The 17,242-nt window shown below is 58.8% G+C and overlaps 1 protein-coding gene across 7 annotated transcripts in view; it reads right to left on the bottom strand.

Annotated features, from left to right (window-relative positions):
* The window catches only part of PEBP4 (phosphatidylethanolamine binding protein 4), an 81,693-nt gene that overhangs the window by 6,222 nt on the left and 58,229 nt on the right, over positions 1-17,242 (bottom strand). For all 7 annotated transcript variants that reach the window (XM_087762993.1, XM_087762995.1, XM_087762992.1 and 4 more), the window contains 2 exons: positions 2,610-2,655; positions 1,031-1,147 (listed from right to left, as the gene is read on the bottom strand). In XM_087762993.1, the coding sequence (XP_087619119.1) occupies positions 1,031-1,147; positions 2,610-2,655 (163 nt within the window). The remainder of the gene's footprint in view (positions 1-1,030; positions 1,148-2,609; positions 2,656-17,242) is intronic.

The following is a 17,242-nucleotide window of genomic DNA, read 5'->3' as shown; positions in this document are numbered from 1 at the left end:
CAGGGGGGTGGCTTCAATGCACGTCATTAAGAAGCAGAGCTAATGAGCCAGAAAGCAAACCGAAGAGCAGAAATAACCCGCAGAGAGACTCGTAGCAGCAGCAGCCCGCTCCGGCTGAGTTTTGGGGTCTCTCCCAGCACGGGGGTCTGGGGACAGCGAGTTCCCATGGAGCTGCCCCGCCGCTGCCTGCCTTCCCCAGGATGCGCAGCGTTGGTTAGCATTGCACTGGGGTGAGTCAGGCCGGCGCAGACGAGACGTACCGACCTGACCTGCCTATCGAGCTGTGCTCATGTGGTCCCGGCTGGGAAAGTTTTGAAATTTCCCTTGCTGAGGCCACATGAGCTGCTGTGCTCTGTGCTCCAGCCCGGGCTGCACCGGCACCATCCGGGGAAGGAACCCACGCTTTGCATTTTGCAGGATGGGTCCTTGCCTGTGCCAGGGGTCCCACAGGAGACCCTGCACCCCAGGGTCCACCCGTCTGGGATGAAGCAGCAGGGACGGTCCCATCGTGTCCTGGGGGTCTCGGCTGCTTGCCTCCATCCTTGCCATGCAGCGTTTTGGGAGGCGGCAGCCCTGTCCCTGCACTGCGCGGGGCGGAGGGGAGCTGGGAGTTGGCCGGCGTTGTGTCAGCCCCGTTTGAGCAATCCCTTGCTAAACCATCCCCACGGCTGATCCTTATCTGTGTGCTCTGAGGTGGCGGTGATGCAACTCCCGAGGTTCGGGGGGGACATGCCAGCAAGGACTCGGCCTCATTTCACAGCCGACGAGACCTCTCCCTGCTTCCGATCCTGCTAGCCAGGCAGTTACCGGCTGTTTTGCCGAGGTTTTCTGCTGCCTTGCAAGGACTTCCCACCCCAGCCACGTCCCGTGTAAGGATTTGAAATCCCTTTGCACCAAACGAGCATCCCCAGCCCAGCACTTTTGGCATGCCTGAACACATGGCGTTAGCGCTGCAAATGCATCCATACCCCCGGGAAAGCCTCTCGGGGCCCAGTGCGGGGCCCGGAGTGAGGGCACAGCTGCTCCTTACCCAGCGAGACCCGCTCCTCGGGGCTCAGGGCGACGGCCTCGTGAGCCGGCTGCTCGTACAGGCGGAGCTGGTAGCGGTGGTACCTGCTGCGGGGCGGGGGCGTGGGCCGGACGTAATCTGGGGATGCAAAAGATAACGGCTGAGCATCCCGCCGAGCAGGACCCACTTCCCACTGTAACCATGCACCCACCACCTCCCTTCCAGGCTGGGATCGGCTCTCCCACCCAGTGCCGTGCACCGAGGGCCCTTGCCACGCTGGGGCTGGAGGGAGAAAGCGCTCAGCACCCCAGGTGTTTCACGGGTAAGAGCAGCCACCCCAAACCTGGATCCCCCTGCCCCGTCTGCCTGGGGGCCAGCTCCTGTTTTCCCTCTCCTGAAATAACCTGCTCCCAACCTCCGGCTGTGCCAGCCACCGCCCTCTCCTCCTCCTCCTCTTTCAACTTCAGAGCCCCGGGGTGCTCCTCGCCTCCGTGCCGAGTGCCTCGACCTCTCCTCCATCACCCTTCCCATCCCTGCACCATCCCTGCCATGCCCCCTCCCCATCCCTGCCGTGCTGGCTGCAGCCTCCCCTGGGTAGAGAGGACAAGCCTGACACCCCCAGCACCTCGCCAGTGCGTGGCCAGCACCCCTTGCCCTCCCAGCTGCCCCACGGGGGTCTGGGGTGCCTGGCACATCGCCGGCTGGGCTCCAGCTGCCGGGCTTTTGAAGTCCTCCCGCGCCCAACTTTGGTGGAGGAGGATGCTCTTGTGGTTGAAGCAATGGGTTCTCAGGTGCTGGAAGTCTGGGGGTGTTTCCTCGCCTTGCTGCAGATGTTCAGCACGCAGGCGGGCACGTCCCTGGGTGCACACCACACCGCGTGCATGCCCTTAACCCAGCCAAAGAGGGAGCGAGCAGCGCGCAGCTGCCCAGATGTGGGGCCTGCAGCTGGCTCAGGGCGTAGCTGCATCATCACCGGCTGGCGAGGACAGAGAGGGCTGGTTGTCCCCAGGAGAGGGACATTCCCGGGGAGAGAGCCCCCAATGCACAGCATTGCCGATGCCAACAGCCACCCCTTGCCCTCCATCGGGGACGGGAGGACGTGATGCCAAGGGACAAGAGGCTGAAGCTCCTCCAGGACTTGGTCACCCGCAGCCGGGCGAGCCCCCGGCCCCTCTCCCCTGCTCCCTCGGGGTGTAAACTCCGCGAGCCTGTTTTGAACTGAAAGTCTTTGTTCGTGCAACATCACAGAAGTTGTTGTGATTCACCCGCTTTTATCTTGTGTTTTTCTTTTTGGTTGTATTTCCACCCCCCCCCACCCCCCCACCCCCCCCCCCAGTTTTTGCACTGGTTTGGAGCTCTTCCAACCACTGGGGAGTTTTTTAACCACTTTTGCCTCTAGAAAAATAAGAGAAAAAGTGGCTCCTATTTCAGACAGCACCCAGCTAACCATGGCTCAGCTGCGCCCTGCGGGAACCCCTTGTGTCCCTCCCTCGCGTCCCTCCCTCGCATCCCGGCGAGCTTGTCCCCGCCAGGCACAGCCAGCTCTGCCACCAGCCCGAGCTGCAGGAGACCCCGTCCCCCCGTTGGGGTCTGCGCTCACCCGTCAGCACGTGCCCTTTGATGTCCCCAGTCCTCAGATCCGCACCCTGTGAAGGACAAGAAGAGGGGGTGAGGTGCTACCAAGACCCCTGGGAGAGGGACACAGGGGGACGGACCCCTGCTGCCACCCCCATGGCTGCACCCGCTTCTCCCTGGGGATTCATTTTCCAACATTTCGAGTGTTTTCCTTGCAAAGGTCATTAGGGAGCCAGGGCAGGGGGGAAGGAGCGCACCAGGGGCTTTCTTGGGCTATTTGGGATTTAGAGGCTCGATGCACAGTGCCCTGGCACACAGGCAGTGTGTCACCACACTGTCACCCGCATGTGGGGGTCATCAGTGATCCAGTGATCCGGGTCAGCGATCCAGGCTGTGGCACACTGGGAAAGCCTGCTAAAAGCCTTGGTGTCGCTCGGCATGCAGGGTTTTGGGAGGGATGAACCACGCCGGGTGGGAAGGGGCCAGCAGCGGAGGACCGCGGCGATTTGCACCGGCGTTCCCGCGGCAGAGCTTTGCCTCATCGCGGCGGTTTTGCTCTCAACCGAAACTCCTGCCTGGCAAGCAAGCCCCACCGCCAGGCAGGCTTGGCTCTCCATCCCTGGCCTGGGACGCTTCCCTGGAGGAAGGAGGCTTTGCCGAGAGCACCAAGCATCCCTCAGGGACTGGATTAATGACAAGGGGGCAGCGGCGGGAGCTTCGGCCGCATCCTGGCTCCGCACAAGCCACCTCACCCCTGACCCGCTGTGCTATTCCCGGCCGGCCCCCACCTCCCACTGATGCCGCCAGCGCTTGTAAATCCTCTCCTATGGCACCCGTTATTCCAGTCCTGCCCACACACGCGCTGCTGCCAGGTTTCCTCCGTCCTAACCTGCCCTGGGAGTTATTACCCCCCCAAAAAGATGCATCAGATAACTGCAAGCAAAAGTGCACGCGAGGAACATGGTCGGTTCCCCGGCTCTTTGGGATCAAAGCTTTGCTTTCTCCAAAAAGAAACCTGCTTCGCACTGACTCACGGCTGGCGACAGCCTCCTGCGAGCTGCCTGTGGCACAGCGAAGGTCACTGGGAAGCCAAGTGCCCGCTCAGGTCCCTGGCTATCGGCTCCCCAATGCTGGCTCGCCACCTTGGCAGCCGGAGCCGAAAATATCCCGATGATGGAGAGGAGGTGGCTGAGGTTTTGGGCAGCGACTGGCAGGTTTGGATACCCTGGTTCACAGGGGGAGGGGAAGGCGGTGCGCAGACTGCCGGGGGAGAAGCACCCCAGGGTGTGCTGAGGGGGGACACGAGGGGCTGCGCTGGCTGCTCTCTCCCTGCCTAGTCTGCCCAGATGTGCGAGCACAACCTGCCCAGATGCGCATGCCCGCTCCATCCAGATGTGCATTACCAGCCCACCCACATGTGCATGCCCGCTCTGCCCAGATGATGTGCATGCCTCCTCCATCCAGATGTGCACATCTGCTCTACCCAGCCATGCATGCCCAGCCCCTCCAGCTGTGCCTGCTCCCCCAGATGTGCCGGTCTCGGCTGTGGGTCCGGGCTGATGGAGGAAGCTCGTAGCAAACCCCAAGCTCGCCGCGGCCGGGCCGGCTGCCAGCCCCTGCTCTTCAAAGGCAGGGACTGAAGCTTTTTTCTGCTCAGGGTAGGGTTGCTCCCGTGCGGGGACCTCGCTGCTATTCCTGGCTTTGCCATGGGCTTATCGGGAGAGGCCGGGCCTCCTCCCTGTTTTCCTGCCTGCTGATGTGGGTTGCCTGCTTGCCCCGAGATGCAGTGGGTTCTAGCTAGCCCCGGGGATGGGAGAGTCAAAGCATAAAGCTCCTTTTAAGAGGCAAGAACAGGAAGAGGGCGGGAGGAAGAAAGTAGGGACGAGCACTGTAAACCCTGCCTTTTTTTTTTTTTTTTAATAGTAAACAGCTATTCTGAAAGCAAGGGAGCAAACTCCGCTTGCAATGGGCATGGGCTGCTTGGCTGCAGGAGAGGCTGGCGGGGTTGGGTGTGAAGCCCCGCTTGCTCCTGCGAGCTTTCCTTCCCGGGGTCCCGCTGCATCCCTGGAGAGAGGGGGACCTGCAGCTGGGAAGCGGGTTTTTGTTAGTGGCGGGGGGAAGGACTTGCAGGGAGGAATAAACCCCCCCCTCCAGCCCGTTGCCCCTCTGCTGAAACGCCAGCGAGGGCGAGGGGAGCATCGCACGCCAGCGGCCCCCGAAGATCCCTGCCACGAACGGAGCTAATGGACACTGATGAGCTGCCGTGTTTATTAATGCCCTTTTATGAGAGCATTAATAGTTCCTAATGACACCATTTGAGCTTCCCAGCCTTTTATCTTCTCTTTCTCTCTTTCCCCCGCCGAGGACACAGTGTAGGAGGTGGAATTAGATATTTCCACCCTCCGGTCCGTACTGTGCGGTGCCGAGTGCTGCTGCGGAACGGGATGCTGGTGGGATGCTCGCACGGAGACCTGGACAGCCTTAAAAATCTGTACCACACAATTTCTGTGCCAGGAGCTCCCCTCTGTGCTCTTTTCCTTGGCCAAAAGAGTGGAGAAAATTCCCCCGCCCCGTTCCCGACACCCCTTTGCCAAGCTGGACACCAGCCGTGCCGAAGCTCTCCGGTACATCGCGGCCAGCCCTTGGTGTTGCTTGCTGCACGTCGCAGCATAGGGCGGGGGGGAATAAATAAATACAAATAAATTAAGAAGGCAGTGAGTCACATTTTGTTTTCCTCTTGATCTTTTTTTTTTTTTTTTCTTCCTTTCTTTTCTTCTCCCTCTCCAGAACGTGTCTGATCCCATCGGAGAGGAGGGGAAAGGGATGGGTGGCAAGCGCGCCAGCGATTCGCCCGGGCGAGGACGGAGGGTTATGGAAAGTGGGTGTGGGAATCGGCACAATCGCTGGCAGGGTACCAGGACAAACAGATGACGGATGGGACCCAGGGCTGTGCAGCAGAACGGGGCTGGGCTGCTGCCGTCTGGCCAGGAGCGCGCTCCAGCCCGGCCCCGGGGACCCCAGGGACCCCATGGGACTCATCCGGGTGCTGGGGGCCGCGTCCCGTGGGGCGGCAGCCGAGGTGCCGGCCCGGCAGCGCGCTGATACGATTAACCAACAATTAGCCAAGTGGGGAAGTTAATCCCCAAACAAACAGGGCTCCTCCTGTGCTGCTCGCTTACGGCACGCTAGCTTGATGGGCGGAAGGCAGCTTCAAAGCTGGCACAGCCAGGAGCCCCGATTTGTTATTCTCTCTTTCTGTGATCTTTATAATGAGGTCAGGATTTATGAATTGGCTCTTGGGAGCGCAGGGGAGCATCCCAGGAAGGGCAGAGCCACCGGGATGGCAATCCAGCCGCCTGCAAGCAGAGCGGAGGCTCGAACGTGGAATAAAGGAATCAAATGCTAATTGCAGCTGGATACGGATCTGTTCGACCATGGAAGGTGCACACTTTGGTTTGTCCTTCTCTCCACCAAAGCCAGCACCAGTGGAGAGGATCGCTCCTACCCTGGCTCCCAGAAACATTTGGGCTCATCCTGCTCTGAGCTTTCCAACAAAAAGCATGTGAGAAAAAAGCCGGTCCAAGAGAAACTCTCCCTCCAATTATTTCTGTATGGAGGGAGGCCATGAGAGAGCAGGGCAGGGCCCTCCCAGCACTCCCAAACTCTGGCGTTTCCCAGCTCAGCTGCCCGTTTGCATTTTAGCTCGCTTCCACTTGGATCCTGGCACCGGGGCATGGGATGGTCCCGAATCGCCCCGGCTCGCCCACGCCGTGCTGACCCTCTCCCTGCTGGCACGGCTGCCAGCACAGGACTTGCTCCAGACCACCCTTGCTTTTCCGATCACCATCAAACCGGGGTTTTGTGCCCAAAGGAGACTGTCAGCCCCTACCACGCAAATCTTTTTTTTATTATAAATGTCACATCCCGTTATGCCAACATTGTTATGCCACTGAATTAAAGCTTGGCGTGTCCAGGTCGTGTTCTCTCCATTGGGAAAGGAATTAGTGGAAAGAGAAAAATACAGAGAAAGACATGGAAGGAGTTCATGGAAGAAAAGCCCACCAAGGTGGGGATGTCACCTCCGGCTGGGGAGGTCCCTGTGCTGCCGGGAGGGGAAGGGCATGGTGGGGAAGGGTCTCTCCCAGCTACTGTATTACTCAGAAAAGTGTTTTAACAGCGGATTCCCGGGCCAGGGAACAACTTAGCACAGGCAATGGTGGGAAGAGACCCCAGGTGCTCATGGCAACGGAGGTTTGTGGGGAGCTGGTACACACAGGGAGCAAGGATGCTCCCCAGCGTCCCCAGTCTGGGACAGCCCTGTACACCCAAATCCGCCCGTGCACCCATCTGCACCCGCACACTTTGGGGGCAACCAGAGCCCCCTCCCTGCCTTTCTGCATTAGAATTGCAACATTTTGGCTTTAACAAGGCTGCAATTTTTGGCATTGCAGCAGATCCAGCTGAATCCATGCACACCCTGGCTGGTACCACACTGCCCAGCCCTGCTGACCAGGTAAATCAGGAGGGAACCCAGAAAATCAAGGATTACGAACGCCCTGGCACCCCGCACACACTTTTGGCTGCCCAGCCCCAGGGATGCAGCTCCCTACTCCCCTCCTGCTCCTCCCCAGCACATCCCGGGGGTGCCTGAGCCCTCTCCTGCTTCATCTCCATGTGCTCAGCCCCCAGCTGGGAGAACCACAGTCATCTTGCTGCAGAGAGGAGACCCAGGGTTGTGTCCCTGATAAACCCACACCGAAGCCCGGCAGAGCACCCAGAGCCGGTGCCAGGTCCCATCGTGCTCCAAATCCAGAGAAACCTCCCCTTCCCGCTGGAACCAGCCCAGCTTTCCCAAGCCCAGATGTTATCCTGAGCCTCCTGCTCTCTGGTGCTTCCCCATAGCCCCAGTTCCTGGATCCTCGGGATGACTCAGGGCCCTTGGCTTTTGCTCAGAGCCGGTTTCGCTCCCCTGGCACAGCTGGAGACGTGGCACAGGCGACCCTGGACCCGAAGAAGAAATGACCCCCAGCATCTCATCACCACCAAAACACGGGTACCCCACACCTCCAGCCTAACTTTCCCCCCAGTTCTTAATTGCCCAGCCGCTTTGCTTTCCATGTGTGCAAAGGACGGGAGATTAATCTGCTTCTCGAGAGCCTCCTGCTCCTCTCCGCAGGCTCCGGCGACGTATGGTCCAGCACCGTGTCCCTGCGGGACCTGCCGAGCTACACAGGGCTGGATACATGCAATTGCCCCAGCCAAAGATTCCCCCATCACCCATAGCCCAAGTCCTTTATTTTAATTTCCTTTAACTCTCATGGAGTTTCACCATTCCGGGTGATATTTGGCTTGTTCGCTGTCCGTCTGCGCATGAAAGTTTGATGAACTACATCCGAGCCACATACAGGCACAGCGAGAGTGGGAAAGGTGCATTTCTTTCTGCGGGGAACTTCTCTTTAGGGCAGATCCAGAACCTCAGTGAGTGGCGAGGAAAAGCTAAACCCAGGTGGATTGGTACCCCACAGCCGGTGGATCTGCCTGTTTGCGGACTGACGCTGCTACAACCGCTGAAACTGGGTGTTTTTAATACCAGCATCATGCCGGGACACCATTTCTCAGCAGGCAGTGACCACCAAAGAGATGGTGCTGCACGAATCCGCAAAAAAATGAACCAAGGCTCGTTAGACCCCTTGGGTAAAACTCACCGCAGGTCCCCAAGGGTCCCCGAGGAGCAAAAGCAGCTCGAGGGGTCCCATTGCCACCCCAGGGTCCCCAAGGGAAGCACCGCTCTGCCCGGGTTGGAGCAGGACCGGGTGGCCATGCTGGGATGTCACCGCTCCGACACGGCTCCGAAGAGCCGCTCCTCCAGCTTTCTGGGGTCAGCATCGCCCACGATTTACCCCGATCGCTTTTAGGATTATTAGGTAGCGATTACAGCTTCTTGGCGTGGCCTGGCTTTTTTTCTAGATCGCTATAAATGGGGAAGGCTACCATAAAAATATATTAAAAAATAAATATCAGGCACGGTTGTAATTTAAATTAATGCTTGTCTGATACACCCTAATGCCCCAGGGAAGGACATGCTATAGGGTTATTAAGTAAGCAAAATAAACATAAATCACCTCGGTGTTTGGCTCTCTGCAAGATTTTTTAATCTAGGAGCATGAAAGCAGCAGAGACAAAATGCTGCACTTAATAACCTGAACCGTTCAGGATCTGCATGCTGCAGAGACCTTCACCGGCCTCCTGCCTCCCTCCTAGAAGCCCAAGGACGGCGTTTCCAGTGCCAGAACGTCCCATTTCAAAAGCGAGAGGCTCTGTTGGGTGGATTTCCAGCCAGCGACAGATACCTGCCTGGCTTAGGCGTTGCTGGCACACACGCTCTGCCTATCTGCACCTTGCCTTAACGATCTAGGTGAGGGGTCCAAGCCAGCGGGGCGGAGGCCCTGATGACACTTGGACGGTTTTGAAACTTCAGCCAAAACACTTCTGTTGAAAAAAGAGGTTTTGTTTGGTTTTGTTTTTTAAAAACACCTGTGATATTATAGATACAGAGGGTAGTGCTGGGATGGGGGGAATGGGACGCAGGCTGCTGGGCTCTGGCCCCCCCTGTGCAGCCAAGCTGCTGCAGGAGGGCCTGCGAGATGTGGCTTTGCCCGGACACTCGTGGCGTGGGTATAAGGGATGGATTTGGGAGTCGAGGTTGGCTGTCTTGCCAAGAAACTGCATGAAGGAGTTTTCCTGCTACCCCTTCTCTGCTGGTCCCTGGCAGAGAAGCATCAGGGTCCGTTTAAAGGAGAAAATTGCACTGGTTGAATAAAATATGATTTAAATCAGCTTACGGGAAGGGCTGTACACACTCTGATTGCTGTCTACGCCGGCTCTGCCTTGCTTTCCTTCACAGTGGCTGAAAGCTGGAGCAGCAGCAGGCAGGCAGCAACGGGCAGGCAGCAGCGGGCAGGCAGCAGGCAGCAGCACACGGTGGGGTGGCTGCAACCCGGCGCACCCAAAAGACCCTTTTGGAGAGCGTTGCAATCGCGTCCTGCGCGGTTACACCCCGTCTCCCAGCCCCTGGGCCTCTGTTGTAAACCGGGATGATAAATGATGGATGCGATTGCTAAGAACAACAGGGATGTTGATAGCAACCCCAGGGGCGTGTTAGGAAGCTGTGTGGATGCCGGGCTCCGCTGGGTTTAATATCCCCGCGGTGTTGCAATTGCAGGCGAGCTCGCGGCGGAGCTGTCTGCCAGATGAATCACCCTGACCCACTGGCCTGGTGCTGCCCCGCCGAGGGGAGGGCTGGGGTGGGCTCCATCCCATACACGATCCAGCCGGGACCCCCCGCGAGCATCCCCTGCCTCCTTGGTGCCGGTGGGATAACCACTGTGGTGCTGGGTTGAGGAGGAGGAGGAGGAGGAAGGCCTGAGGATGGCTCAGGTGCGGGGGGCAGAAGGGGAAGGGCAGTTTTTGCACCTCGCTGAGTTTTTGCTCACCGTGGCAGGGTGGCACTGCTCAAACGCGCCGCTTGCGACACCCGTTTTCCCAGCAGCCGCCGGACCACACCTGCATCGCTCCGCACGGCTGCTTTGCTGCGCTGAGCCAAGCCTGGTCCTTCTCCAGGAGGTCCACCAGGATCTCCCCCCATTCACCCCACAGAGCCGGGGGGCAGGTGCCCCTCAATGTCCCCAGTGCACGCTGGGGCACCCCCATCACCCCCAGTTCTGATGGGGCATCTGCAAAACACTGCAACAACTCCAAAGGTGCAGTATGAGAGGCTTCAAAGCCACGAGCAAAGCCCCCGAGATTTCAACACAGGGAACAAGCTTGAACTGGCCAGAAAAAGGGCTGGGTAGGACTGAAAAGGCCTTTTCCACCCCAAGCCTCTACAGTTCTTGAGAGCGGAAAACTTGTTTGCTCTGCGTGCGTGTAGCTTTAAGATGAGCTTGCTTTTCCAGCAGCAGATTTCCGGAGGATTCTTGGAGAAACACCAAATTTTGCCTAATTCAGTCATTTAAAGGTCCGTAGCCTGATTCTGTGCAGACGAGAGCGGAGCCTGCACTGAAACCCTCCCCTGGGGCCAGGCGCAGGACAGGCGTGAGGATGCACCCACGGGGAGACTCTGCCAGCTGCTTCGCCTTTGGGGAATGTGCTTCGGTGGTTGCAAAGTGTCAGCACATTCCCACTGCTGCCACTGTCCAAGCAGTAGTAAACAGTAATAAATACGTCTGTGGGGCACGTGGGCCTGAACGTCTCACGTGTGTGCCGCGCATCCCTCCGCAAAGCGTAACCAGGCTGGCAGGGATGCTCTAAGCTTCGGTCTGGTCCAAGGGGAAAGGATGGTGAGAAGGGCAGGAGCTCGGTGGGATGCTCGCTGCACGAAACATGCCATGGCTACTCTCAGACGTGATAGGAAGCTCTTAGGGATGAAAATATAGCCCCGCCACCTCGTACCGTGCTGCAAGGCTTTGGGAGGACAGAAAAACCTGATGTTTTCCAGCCACCAGCCAAAAGAAGCATCTCCTCCCGCCTCTGCGGGGTGGTCCTGCGTTTCAGAGCGGGTTTTTCATGATGCAAAGGCCGGGTCCGTGCTGATGCACCAGTGACAACGGGGGTTGAAAGCCCAGGGCATGAAACTGGGGCATGAGCCCAGATTTTGCAGGGTGATACCCGGTGATGAGAACCAACAGAGCCCGATGAGTTGGGAGGTAGGATGCTGCGCTCGTCGCTCCCCCAGCTGCTACGGGGATGCTGCATCCATCCCACCCTGGCAGCCAAGCCCCGGCACAGGGGGGGCACCTCGGGGCCGGAGGGTGGCCGTGGGTGCACGCCTCAAACCTCCCCTGCAAATTCCTCCTCCCTGGGGTGTCTGATCCCCGGCCCAGCCACCTTCCCGGGCGCGGGGGCGGATCAAAGCCCGCGCGTGCCAGCCCTGCTACCGCTCTGGGCCAACTTGGCTATTTTGGCTTCACTAATCTGATGGGAGTGCTGGGGAAGGAGCGTGGGGTTGGGAGGGTGATTTTTTGTCTTTAATTTGTTTTTTTTTCTTTTTTTTCTCCTTCCGTTGGCCAAAAAGTCTCTCCTTCGCATCTGGTGACGACAGCCCCAGCCGGGACCCACCGGGAGGGGAAGGTGCTGTCTGGCCCCCGCCAGCGCATCCGGGCCACCGTGGGCTCAGCCTCGCCGTCCCCCGCCTCCCCAAGCCGCTTCCTGACGGCGGGACTTGGCAGCGCTCGGAGGGAGAGTCCAGAGCTGCCCCTGGGACGGGAGAAACTCCAACAGGAAACATCCTTCGCTGGAGCAGCGCGAGTTCTCCCCCTGCTTCCCTCCTGCTTGTTATTTTTTTCAGGGAGGGGGGGGGGTTCTTGAAGGATGAGAGCCTTGGGACGCTCACGAGCTCTTTGCATGGATTTAGATGATGAGAAAGAGCCAGACACGCCTTCTCAACGGCGCTTTTTGCTGCTGAGCATCCTGCGGCCCCTGGCTCAAGGCAGACCCACCCCGGGGCTGCTGATCCACCCCGCAGACCTGCACCCCAGCAGGCAGCAGCTGCCTGCGGGCAGAAGCGGTGCAGGCAGTGGTCCGGCATCGCCCGTCCCGAGGATGAGGGGTTAACGGCAGCGGCGCTGCTGTTGCTGCACGGCTGGCGGGCGCTCAGCGCTGCGGCTGCCAAGGCTGCTCCGGCGGTGCCATGGACTTCCCTTTCTTCCATAAAAGTCCACCGGATCCGGGCTCCCATGGGATGCTCTCAGCACGGGAAGGAGGGGGCTGAGCTGCCCTACCTGGGGCGCGTGCAAGCGCCGGGGGCTGTTTGTGCAATGCTCCATGCACCTCCCAAAAAAACCACCTTGGGAGCCAGGAGCCAGCACTCGCCCTGCTCCCTACCCTGCCTTGAGCTCCAGCAAGGGGAAACTCATTTTTTATGTATTTCAGGGGTGGCGAGGCATGCGGTGGCCCTGTTTCAGCCCGGCTGGGCGAGGACGCGGGGAAAGCCGGGAGGCGATGGCGAGGCTGGGGCTGGGCAGCACAGACACGTGCTGCTGCTCGCCGTGTTTCATCATCGCTCAAACAGCTCTGCTCTTGTCCAGGCTGGGGCTCAGACCCACGGCTCCTTGTCCAGGGGGATGCAAAGGCAGCAGAGAGGCTTGCGGGAAGTGGGGAGAGGAGAAGTGGAGGGGGTGTCCCCCCAGGGATGCACATTGGTGATGCCAGAGGCTATTTCTGCTCCGTCTCCTTGCACAAACCATGCCCGCCTGCCCCCCGGGGCCGGGACAGTCCCCCCCAGCCCCAACAAGAATAGCTCCCCGCCTCCAGCCCCAATTATTTTGGGCCACTTGTGGGTGGCGGTGGAAATATAAAGACCAAGAGGTCCTTTCCCAGCCCTCTTCCCAAACCAAGGGGTCAAAACTGCATTTTCCCAGGTACTCGGGTGGAGCAGAAATGATGATATAAGCATTACCTACAGGGACGCTCGGGCTGACCCCAGGCAGGCAGCGCAGCCTGCTTTGAGTTCAAACCCCACAGATTTAGGACTGATCTACATCCTAACTCCTACCCAAGGCCGCTGCAGGGAGCCGGAGCAGGTCCCTATGTTTGGGAGGGAGTCCCCAAGGCAGGGCTGGGTGGGGGTCCTACCCTGACCCCACAACCAGCTCGCAGCCTCTCTGGCTTGCAGGCAACACGATGCAAGCCCCATATCAGTTGCAGCAGCAGACAAGATGTCATCACACCAAGAGGCCGGGGCTTGCATCAGAAGTGTCTTGCAACGAAGAAAGCCAAATTTTTTACAGGAGAGGTGCACACGCTCGCTCTCACACACACCGAGCCTCGGTAATTAAACTTAATAGGTTTCTTACAGAATGCCCTGTGAGTGATGCTCAACATATTCAAGTGTTGACAAGACGGCGCTGAACCCGACGCCTACCCAACGGGCAAACCAGGCACCGAGCGCAGACACACCTTCGTTGTCTGAAACTTGTAGTAAAACTCCAAACCCGCCCTTGTGAAATGGGGAGTCGAGCAGATGGGGCTGTGTAACCCTTTGCCTGCCGGCACCCCGTCCCAGAGCCCGGCAGGACACGCGCAAGGTGGCGGTGGGTCATCCCCAAGAGGCAAAAATGCATTTATAAGCATCTTGAACAGGCTAGAAGCGACTGCAGATGTTTCCATACACACGTTCAGGATATGTTACCGATGGGTTTTAGCCCACCAGGACCATTCGCTGAGCGCTGGAATAATTGAGCAACTTTTCATTCATCTAATAAAAGTATTCACCGCTTAGAAATTTGCTGTAAATCCAGGGGAGGTGATCACGGTGTCATCCTCTGGATTTGCTCCAGGTCAATACTTGGGCCACTAATATAAAAAAGGGACGAGCATCCCCTGGTGCTGCCGGACTGTCCCTCCCCGTGTCTCACCTGGATTTGTCCAGTTCCCAGAGGAGCCATTCCCTTCCCTCCCACCCTCGGAAAGTCTTTCCGATAAAGGGCACGATTTTGGTTAATCTGCGCTTGATGCCGTGGGTGGCTTCAGCCCCTCAGCTGAGGAAAGCCAAGCCATGTCAATGCAGCGCCGTGGCCCGACACAAGACCAAACACCCTCCCAAAGAGCCAACAGCACCCATAGTCACCCAAAAAAAAGAGAAAAAAAAAATTCTCTGGAAGAGGGATTAATGGGGAAACGTGTTTGGATGGAGATGTTTTGTAAGAGGCAGCAGAGAGCCATCTCCCGCTGATTTGGGGTGGGATCTTGAGTCAGGAAAATTGCTTAAGAAAGGGTGGTCGTTCCTACAGGTTTCGCCAGGTTGGGAAACGTTCTCCCAGCGGCTGGGACCCGCGTTGTACAACGCGTGGAGCAATCCCCAGCGCTGTCATCATTATGTTGATGAGCTCCCAAACCCGTTGGGCTCCCTCGGCGTCCCCGCCGCCTGCTCCGTGCCGGCTGGGTCTCTCTGCAGCTGCACCCTCTCACTATCGCACGGGGATCAGCTCCGGGGGGAAAGTCTTTCAGCAGATGCTGGCGATGCTTCACGAGCCTCGCAGCACCCGCCGGAGCAGGCAACGGGCTCATTCCAACATGTCACATTGGCTGGAAGCGTTTCAGCCTTTTTAGAGGAAGGGAGGGCTGGCCTGGAGCCGGGACACCCAGTTTGGGTGGCTCCTTCCCTGCCTCCCCATCCCCTGGCACGCTGCAACCTCCGGGCGATCACAGGGCACGGCAGGGATGCAGGAACTGCTGTTATTCCTATTTTAAGGAGATGCGAAAGGCATTTCAAAGATTTTGATCAAAAGCACCAGATCCTGGGGCACAGCCACCCTATTTTAGGGGACTTTTCCACCGGGAGCACACAGACCGCATCTGAAGAGCGCAGATGCTGTAGTGGGCGGCCGATGCTGCTCACTGCAAACGAGACCTGGGCTGCAGAGAGCCGAATTCACGGGAATTCATGGGGCTACGGTGCGCAGGAATTAAGGATTTAGCTGGGAGTTAGCTACATATTGTCAGGGAATTAAAGGTTTACCCGTGCATTGCAGGTGGAGGCTTAGTTTTCAAACACGTTAGATTTACAGCTCTCCAAAATTTCGACACTGTTGGGTTTACCCCGCCAGGGAGGATTTTGACCAGGTCAGGACAGTTCCCCTGATGAATTGCATGCTGGTGGGAACGGCGGTGGGAGCGGGGGCCCAAGCTTTGCCCTTGCCACAGCCACATGGCATCTGAAAACAACCCCAAACCCTGCAAAGAGCCTGCCCGGGCTCTTGCAGAGATGGAGCAGAGCATGATCCAACCCTAAAACAAGTCTTGCCTTGCTGTGTAATGTAAAGCCATCAATTCAGCGTTCATTGGAGAAGTTTTTGCACTAAGGTCTCTTCTCTCTCCCCAAAAAGCACAGCGGTACCCAGAAAGGCTTGTGGGAGCCGGAGCATCCCTTCCACCAGCACCTCCACCAGTGATGGGTGCTGGGGGGGCTTCCCTCGGTCCTTAAAGAACATAATCGAGGTGAGACCCGGAGAGGGCTGCAGAGCAGCAAAGGCAGCAAGCCCTGCACACCCAGCAGCACCTTCCCGAGAGCTTTGAAGGGTAAAAGCCTGGCACGACACAGGGGAAACGCATCCCAAACACCCTGCAAAGCCAGGGCTACACCGGCTGCGCGCTGGCCCACTATCAGCTGCCGATCAGGTATTGCACGGCAGGCAATTGAAGCCTGTTGAATGCATCGTGCAAACAGCCTGCAAGCAAGGCCAGGCAGAGGTGCAGGAGCTGTGCAATGCCCAGCCTGGGGCTAGCAGGCTCACCCACACACTGGGAACGGGAGCTCTTGCTTGCAGCCCGATGCGAGGATGAGCCCTGATGGCAGGCGGATAAGGCTGCCCTTACGTAAGGCTCGGGGTTGCGTGGAGGATGCGCGGCGGGAGCAGACTTGCTCTGGCCCTGGGCTACCTGCAGCACGGCCAGCCTAGCCCGGTCGGTGCCGATGGCCCCGCGACGGATCCGGTCCTGCACACAGTGGGATGTGCAGCGCCGTGCACCGACAGAGCCAGCGGGAAGGAGACCTGGGGCTTTTGTCCCCTGCTCTGTCCCCCATGTCGACGGTCCTCTCCCCATCCCAGTCCCTACGGCCGGCTGCTCCCTTCCCACCCCTTTGGTACAGAGAGGTGCAAAATAGGTTGTTGTTCACAAGGGCACTGGTGATTATTAATAATAACTCAGCTCCTTCGTGCTCCAGTTTCCTCAGTGCTTTGGCAGGGTGCCACCAGGGCCCAGTGATTTAGTGCAACTTAATTATTCCTGGCGTTTCATCACCTCTTGTTTTTGATGTCTGTGTCTCTGTCAGTGCCTCACCTTCATGACTAAGAGAGCCGGGGAAACAAACTGGTGGAAAAGGGAGAGAAAGGGGAAAAAACCCCGAGCCGGAGGGTGTGGAGCTGCTGCTCGGTGGCGAGGCAGGCAGGGAGGCTCGGGGAGGTGGCCCGTGGGGATGCTCGGTGTGTCCCCACCGTGGCACGGGGCCGTGTACAGGGATGCACGCATGGGGACCCTGGCCATGGGGTGCAGGGGGGCTCGCACCCAAAAACATCTGTGGTTTCAAGCCTTGGCTGTTGCTCCCAGCAGCAGAGTGAGCAACAGCCTGTGTCTGCCGCTTGTCAAAGGGAAAGGACAGCGTCGGACCTTGCCTGCCCCTTAAACACTTCCGCAGGGGAGCAAGCGGCTGCCCCGGCCCCGGGAAGTGTTGGATTTGCTGGATTTGGCGCGTGAGTGCCCAGGCGAGCAAATGGGGGCTGCCAGATGGAGGCCGGTAATTGGATTCCCATAGCTCCTGGTCCTCCATCCCCACCGCGGAGGCCAGGCTTGAGGAGCCAGGAACAGAGCTGGGACCAGCTCCCGGGACAGTGCCTTGCATCCACCTTGCACCCACTGCAGCCAGCGAGGGGGCACGGGGGGGGACATCGGGGACACGCAGAGGGACACGGGGAAGAATGCAGGGATGTGCACGGGGAACGAGCTGCCCCGGGGAAGGAAGGCTCAGGGCCGGCAGCCCACGGGCAGCATGGGGAGCATCCCGCAGGCGTGTGGCTGGATGGGGGACGAGCGATGCACAGCGGGGCCCAGCGCTGCCCCCAGTCTGCTGGATTTCCCTGAGAAGATAAAGCCGGGGGCAGG

The sequence above is a fragment of the Nipponia nippon genome, unplaced genomic scaffold (assembly GCF_047370975.1).
Source record: "Nipponia nippon isolate SJK-2023a ecotype South Korea unplaced genomic scaffold, ASM4737097v1 scaffold_27, whole genome shotgun sequence".
In the NCBI taxonomy this organism is placed as follows: Eukaryota; Metazoa; Chordata; class Aves; order Pelecaniformes; family Threskiornithidae; genus Nipponia; species Nipponia nippon.
The sequence above is the reverse complement of the archived record's forward strand: the minus strand, read 5'-3'. Positions and strand labels throughout refer to the sequence as shown.